The sequence below is a fragment of the Cryptosporidium ubiquitum genome, assembly GCF_001865345.1.
Source record: "Cryptosporidium ubiquitum isolate 39726 chromosome Unknown contig_8, whole genome shotgun sequence".
Taxonomy (NCBI): domain Eukaryota; phylum Apicomplexa; class Conoidasida; order Eucoccidiorida; family Cryptosporidiidae; genus Cryptosporidium; species Cryptosporidium ubiquitum.
This window is the reverse complement of record NW_021639831.1, coordinates 146,970-154,672: the sequence shown is the minus strand read 5'-3', so window position 1 is coordinate 154,672 and position 7,703 is coordinate 146,970. Positions and strand designations below refer to the sequence as shown.

At 28.9% G+C, this 7,703-nt stretch overlaps 4 protein-coding genes across 4 annotated transcripts; 2 read left to right on the top strand and 2 right to left on the bottom strand.

Moving 5' to 3' along the window:
- Positions 1-58: 58 nt before the first annotated feature.
- On the bottom strand, positions 59-2,231 carry cubi_01325 (uncharacterized protein; the record flags this gene model as incomplete). Its single annotated transcript, XM_029018337.1, has 2 exons — positions 59-79; positions 126-2,231. 2 exons carry the CDS (start codon positions 2,229-2,231, stop codon positions 59-61), a joined length of 2,127 nt encoding a protein of 708 aa, XP_028873330.1.
- Positions 2,232-3,157: 926 nt separating this feature from the next.
- On the top strand, positions 3,158-3,877 carry cubi_01324 (ASF1 anti-silencing function 1 like protein; the record flags this gene model as incomplete). The annotated part of the gene is made up of 1 exon (XM_029018336.1): positions 3,158-3,877. One exon carries the CDS (start codon positions 3,158-3,160, stop codon positions 3,875-3,877), a length of 720 nt encoding a protein of 239 aa, XP_028873329.1.
- Positions 3,878-4,541: 664 nt separating this feature from the next.
- Positions 4,542-4,846, top strand: cubi_01323 (uncharacterized protein; the record flags this gene model as incomplete). Its single annotated transcript, XM_029018335.1, has 2 exons — positions 4,542-4,666; positions 4,741-4,846. The coding sequence occupies 2 exons, from the start codon at positions 4,542-4,544 to the stop codon at positions 4,844-4,846; spliced, it is 231 nt and encodes a 76-aa protein (XP_028873328.1).
- Positions 4,847-5,331: 485 nt separating this feature from the next.
- cubi_01322 (uncharacterized protein) lies at positions 5,332-7,413 on the bottom strand (the record flags this gene model as incomplete). The annotated part of the gene is made up of 1 exon (XM_029018334.1): positions 5,332-7,413. One exon carries the CDS (start codon positions 7,411-7,413, stop codon positions 5,332-5,334), a length of 2,082 nt encoding a protein of 693 aa, XP_028873327.1.
- Positions 7,414-7,703: the final 290 nt, after the last annotated feature.

Genomic DNA, 7,703 nt, shown 5'->3' with positions numbered 1-7,703 from the left:
TCCTCTTCTTCTTTTCTAAGTCTCTCTTCCTCTTCTTTTCTTACCCTCTCCTCCTCCTCTATTCTAAGCTTCTCTTTTTCTGTTATTATTCCTCCCTCTCCTTCCTTTCTAATCCTCTCGTCCACCTTCTCTTCTTTGCTGAAAGCCTCAAAGTCGTCACTCCAATCACCCATACTATCCCAATCATTGAATTTATTGAGTCCTTCATATGAACCTTTAGCCAATTTTTCTTGATCTTGGATCTTTACTTCAGATGATGATTCACTATATTCTATACTATTTTTAATCCCTATATCACTATTTTTCCATAAATGAATTCTTTCCTCTTTACGACTTGTGTCATAATCACCACTTTCCTCACTGAAAAAATCATCGCCCCAATCATCTCCCTCCTCTTCCCCCTCTTTCTCCTCTTTCACCTCTTTTACCTCTTTCACCTCTTTCTCCTTATCATCATCTTCTTCCTCTTCATCATCCTCAAATCCCCAATCATCATTATCCCAGTCACTATCAATTTTGTCATGATCATTATTACTGATACTATTAATAACAGATTTATTCATGTTTTTTAATGAATCCAACTGGTTATCCTGGATTTTCTTAAGATTCCAATCAACGAAAGATTTATTCTTATCATCATTAAAGAAGCTTTTGATATTGGAAACGAATCCTGTAAATGATGGAATATTATGACTGTTTGTGTTATTAAAGTTATTACTATTCAAAACATTACTAACTTTATTACTACTATAAGAATCAAAAATATCCTTGAAACTGCTTTCATTTTTATTATCATCTTTTCCAATTTTATCATCATTTATAGATCCTGAAATATGGCTTACAAAATCATCCAAAAATGATGTTAAACCTGTTACATTCTTTTTATTCCCTTCCACTTCATTAGTTATTTTTTCGTTGTCTATTAACTTCTCCTTATTGAAAGAATCCAAATCCTTTTCATTAATAGTATCATTCTCCAATTCCTTTTTCATATAATTTAAATCCTCATTTTTTTCTTTCTCTTCATCCTCTCCCCAATTATCATCTTCCCAATCCAACTCTTCTACTATTTTTAAATTCATGTTTGACTCATTATCATACTTCTTCTCATCAATAATATCATCCAAAATACCTTCACTTGAATCACTCAAAAGTTTATCATTGGTTTTAGTATTTATATTATTGGAATAATTATCATAATATCTTAAATCCGTCTTTAAATCATCATTATCAAAATATGAAATTCTATTAATATCCCCAACTTCTTCTGATTTATCATCATTATTCAAATCATTCAAAATATCTAAACTTTCAGAAACTTTCAATTCCTTCCTATCTAAATCATTATCTGAACAAAATGCTATCTTTCTTTTTTTATTAATCGATTTTACTTGTTCCAAATAATTCTTTTTAAACTTTTCCAGCAATTCGTCATCATTTGATATAACCTTTGAACTAGATTCTGGAGAATCATCCTCTGATACAATATCTACTAAATTCTTACTAACTACTTTAAATACATTTGGTAAGCTCTTTTCTACCATTAATTTACTCTTTAACTGACCCAATTCATTCTGTAGATCAATTATTATCTTCTCCTTTTTTTCTAAAAGTATTTTAAGTTCTTCATTCTCAATCTTAAGCTTACCAATTTCCTGATCCTTTTCTATCGTAGCCTGATATTTATTAATATCAACATCTATTTTTCTATCTTTCCCTTGGTCATTCTCATCTATACCTAAACCTTCAACCTCATTCATATATAACGAAGAAACTAAAATATTTGTAATATCCAAGAAATTCTCCAGTTCATCATCATTTAATCTTGATTTCAAATCTCTATTATCGTTTTCAACATTTACTCTCTTCCATTCATATCCACATTTTTTGCATTCCATGCTTTTAAATGTCTTATTAAATGTATTCATATTTTCATCATGAACCTTTAATTGCTCAAATTCTTCATTCACTATTCTTAAAGATGTATTACATATTTCATACTGATCCTTCCAATAGTTAACCATTTCATTACTAGATATTAATTCCTGCCTTAAACTATCATTATTAGATACTATAACTTTTATCTCCTCTTCTAATGCTTTTCTTGAATCTTCTTGAATTTTTAAAATCCTTATTAACTCAACTATATCCTCACTTCTTGTCATATCATACTCCTTAATATATTTTTCTTTATCCTCAAAATTCACTCCCATTATTAAATCTGCCATCATTTACTTCAGAAATTCTTTCAATCTTCCATAATAACTCTATTAATGTATTACTATATTTTTCAAAGAGTTTTTTTTGTTTATTCCTCTATATATATATATATATTACTATCTAATTTTAACTCGTATTATTTTAATCTAAAATGCTTATCAAATTAATATTAATTTTTTGTTTTCGCCCCCCACTGAATTCATTTAGTCGGTACCTTTATTAATTATTCAAACATAAAATAAAAAGAAAGAAAAAATCTAATTTGAGACCAAATTTTAACTAGGATTTTGATTATTATTCTAATTCAAAGACCAATAATACTTAATTATTCAAAGTTCTAACTCTTATTCTTTATAAATATTTTAACTTTTTATATTTTGTTTATATCTACCTTTCTCCCAATTTTACCTCCCTAGGATCATGAAAAAAATATTTTAATTTATTATATTTGAGAGAGCCCGCCCAAATACACAAAATATATTATTTTAATAATTAAAATATGTATTATTTACATTAAAAAGTAAAGAAAAAAAAAAAGAAAGAAAAAAGAGAAAACAAAAGTAAATATAGAAATATATATAAATAAAAGTATAAATCATAAATTCCTGTGATTTTACTACCTGAGAAATTATAGAGATTAAAATAAAATATAATTTATATATATACATATATATATATATATATATATATATTATATATACAGTAAGTAATTGTGTGCTCTCAGGTAATTATTGGATATAAAAAATTAATCACTACTATTAGTTTAAGTTTGGATGATTATGCTAAATTAGTACTATTGGTATCTTAATATTCAAAGAGAAACAAGAAACTTTTGGAATTAAAAACTTAGAAACCAAAATACTATTTAATAATACATACTAAAGAAATTTCATATAAAAAGTAAGAAGATACAGAAATCGATTAAATATAGAAAAATATGTCCTTAGTAAATGTAACTTCAGTTAAAGTTTTCAAAAATCCAACAGAAATTACTGACCCATTCGAATTTGAAATTTCATTCGAATGTTTACAAAATCTTGAGGAAGATCTTGAATGGAAAATTGTATATATTAGCTGTGCAGAATCAAAAGATATGGACCAAGAACTTGACTGCATTGCTTTAGGTCCAATAACGAGAGGAGCACTCAAGTTTATTTTTAAAGCTCCCTCCCCAGATTTTACAAAGATACCCCCTGAAGATATACATGGAATGGCAGTAGTGTTAATTCTTGGATCTTATCGCAATGAAGAATTTATTAGAATTGGATATTATGTACACAACGTTTATACTGATCCTTTATTAGAAGATAATCCTCCTGATATTCCGATTCTTGATAAACTTCAAAGAATCATTCTTAGCGAATCCCCTAGACTTACTAGATTTAACATTGCCTGGGATACCAAACAAGATGATCAGAATTCATCTTATCATGATGAAGACCAAATCAACTCACAAGAGAGTTCTAACAATGATTCTCATGATTCAATTGACTCTCAAGCCTCCCCCTCTTCTTCTTCCTCTTCCCAACCTTCTCAATCACACACCTCAAACTTAAATAGCCTCAAACTTGTCCCTCCCCAAAGCCCTAAATCACGATCTTTTAACACTAACAATGAAAATTTAGATGTCAATCTTTCTGCTATAAGTTCCAATTAGTCAATCTGTTGGTAATTGGATTTAATTAATGCTTATTTTATTACTTCCCTCCTCTCTTTTACTCTTTTTTGTTGTTTCTATACATCCTTCAGTAAACGCCTATATTATTTTTTGAGCCCCACAATCTCTACAAAGTTCTCTCCAGATAGAAAGGAGAAGAGTAAAAAAGGAAAAATAAAGAAGAAAAGAGAAAGAAGAAAAGAGAAAGAAAAAAGGAGAAAGAAAAAAGGAAAAAGAAAGAAGGAGAAAGAAAAAAAAAACAGAAAGAATAAAAATAGACTAAAAACAAAAAAGAGTCAGCTTTTAACTGAATTCAGAGAATACGCTTCATTACACAGATTGTATTCTATTAAAATAAACCTCTTCTTCTTAAAAATCTTAACAATAATAACAATAGAAATCTAAAAAAAAATCGAAAACTCTTCTTTCTTTACTTACTTATTCCACATATTTCGTTTGTTTTCTAATGAATTAATTGTTTTGGCGGGAAACTACTTTTAATAATTATTAGTATTAATTTTAGGTACCTTTAAAAATTATATATTTAAATATATGTGGTGTGTGAATATTTACATTGGATCCGATTTCATATTGTCATCTAAGCTAAATCTTTTTGTTTGGTCAGAAAGTTATTAACTGAAATAAAAAGTGATATCGTATTAATATGAAGGTTGACAACCAAATAGAGGAAATACATAAATATGAAGATTTCCTCGAGAATGTTCTACAAAAAGATCTTGAAAAGCTTTTAAAGCAGAAAGAAGAGATTTTGGTTAAGATCCAGGAAATGTAAGTGGATTATTTTAAAGCCTAATATTTATTTTTAAGTAATTTCTAATCATTTGGCCTTTTTTTTCTTTTAGTCAAAAACTTGAGAGAAATGTTTCAATCTTTAAAGAAATGAATTTAAGTGAACTGAATACACGAACTAATCTTGGATGTGACGTTTATGTTGATACTCTTATGTAAGTTAATTTATGCATTTAGCTTTTTTAAAATCAACAATCAATTGTATTAAATGATCTGAATCTCCAGTCCCGATTTATCCAAGATATGTGTAGAACTTTCATTCGGATTTTTTCTTGAGCTTAATCTTGATGAAGTCCCGTATGTTTTAAATCTTAAACAAGAATTTGAACATAGGTAAGTTCAATTCGCTGTTCACTTAAAGAAATTAATGATTGTAATTAATTCATCGTATTTTAGCAAAATTGAAAAATTAAACCAAGATATTTCTTCCATTAAAGCAAGAATTAAAGTGGTAAGTTTACTGCTTATTCCATTTCTATGTTTATATTACTTTTAAATTACAATCTTTTGCTTTATTCTGTTTTAGTTTATGGAAGCAATTTCATTATACTATAAGCAATGACTTTATGTATATATATATATATATATATATATATATATACAAAATCATTACTTCAATTGCTATTTCTTGTAATTATAGATGATTAATAGTTGTGGTTCATCCTATATAAGCCGGTATACTCATGAGAAGGTATCTCATTAAGCATCTCTCTTATCTTCTTCTGGAATTCACGCTCTTTTGCAGAATAATCATCGCCAAAATTATTTTCCTCGTAAGTATTTATTCTCTCGCTGTCCTGATGATATTCAGAACCACTTTCACTAGATGAACTTTTATAATACTTGTAATCAGCGATATCATCACATGGGACTCCAACACGGCCAACGATCTTATATCCAGGTATTAAACATTGTAAATAAGTAAATTCACAATAACTATATATAGTCTCTCCAGTATTCAAACAATGATAAACCTTCTGAGAACGAGTACAATCCCTCAAACAATCCTGTATCTTCTCTTGAGAAATACTGTAATTATCCAATTGTGAACAAGGTTTTCCAGGTTCTAATAAAAGTTGTAAATTTGGGTTTCTACACTGGTCTCTATGAAAAGCACATCCTGATGGATATGTAAGCATATTACTTCCACAATGAGCCATCCTAGGTGAATTACTGCAGTCAAATTCACAAGAATCTGACTTTAGTCCATGGTGTAACATATGAACTTCATACCCAAGCATTTCAGTCATATTCTTATTCAAGGTATTATTAGTCTCAATATTACCATAATTATTAATGTCATAAATACGATTATCAAATAATAGGCCTGTATTCTTTTCTACATTAATCCGATCACTATCTTTTAAATTTGCATTATTTATCACAATTATTGAATTATTTGTAACTCTTGATTCTTCTATCCTTTCCTCAAATGCATTGGACTTGAAATTTGTAATTCCAAAATATACTTCGTCCAATGTCAAGTATTCTTTAGCTTTTGATTCCAATTCCTTACTCCTATCTTCTTCTTTACAAGGAAATCCCATAGGCTTTGCTAAATATAGCTCAGGGTTTCGACACATTTTGTTACTAAATTCACAGTAACTATAGTATGTCTTATTATCACTTCCGCACAAATATGATAGTGTATTACCAAATGGACAATCATCCCTACATTTATCTATTTTAACAGGATTAGTAAATTGAAAAGCACTAGAACACTTTACTCCAGGAATTTTTACTAATCTCAAATCAGGATCCAAACATAAAGCATTTCTCATCTCACAATAACTGCTATAAGTTATACCATCCGAACCACATAATGGATATTCCCATACTTTTGTACACTTAAACCAACATGATCTAGTGCTTCCTGTTGATGTTGTATTCGGCATTTTATCAATAATATTTTCCACACCATCAGATATTTTACTCCCACATGGTAATAATATATTCGCTCTTCTTAAAGTAGGATCTCTGCATCTTGCTCTCTTAAATTCGCATGGATTTCTATATGTTACACCATCAGATCCACATATAGGAACCAATATGGAAGAACATTTATTTTTTTTTAGACATTCAATTTTCTTTGTCTGTTGTATTATAACTTTCTCATCATAAATCTGACTTTCACATGGCAACCCTGGAAAACCTACAATTGTAAGAGTTGGATTTCTGCATTTAGACTTTCTAAATTCACAGTAATTTATATATGTTTTTCCATCAGAACCACAATATGGAATATAATGCTCTGAACATAACCCTTCACATTCTGAACTTGAAATATCAAACTTGGATTCACTACCACAAGCCAAACCAGGTAATCTTGCTAATTGAATATTTGAATCCTCACAAGTGGCTATATCTAATGCGCAGTTATTTATATAAGTTACTCCATTAGTTCCACAATATGGAAATTCTACAGGTGCACATCCTTTTTCACAACCTGTATATTTGGTAGCATCCATAGAACCAAGTATTCCGCAGGGAATTCCCGGAATCTTTTGTAATTGAATTTTTGGATCTAAGCACCTTGCTCTCAAATAAAAACACTCATTTATATAAGTTACCCCATTTGTTGCACAATATGGAAAAAAATTCAAATTACATTGAATACGGCATTCATCCTGGTCTGAGTCAGTCGAAAAATCAATTGAATCCATTTGCAACTTTGCATAGTGAGCAAACAAACTCAGCCATGTTAATGCACCCAGATGAAATAGCATCTTTGTTTTTTTTTCTTTTTTTCTCCTTAGCTATTTGTAATCAATACTCAATTATACTTTGACCAACTTAATCTCTCATTAAATATGTTGTGGCTCGAGACAACACAAACCTCAGTTATTTCCAACCAATTAAATCCCTATATAATCTTTGTTTTTTTGTACTCGCCAAAAACTAATTTTTTTTTTCTATCATACTTTGCATGGGAATTAAGTTACTTATTTGGCTACCTCTTTTTATTAGCGCCATTATTTTACCGCCAAATATGTTATTTTTTTTTTTTGACTTTTTT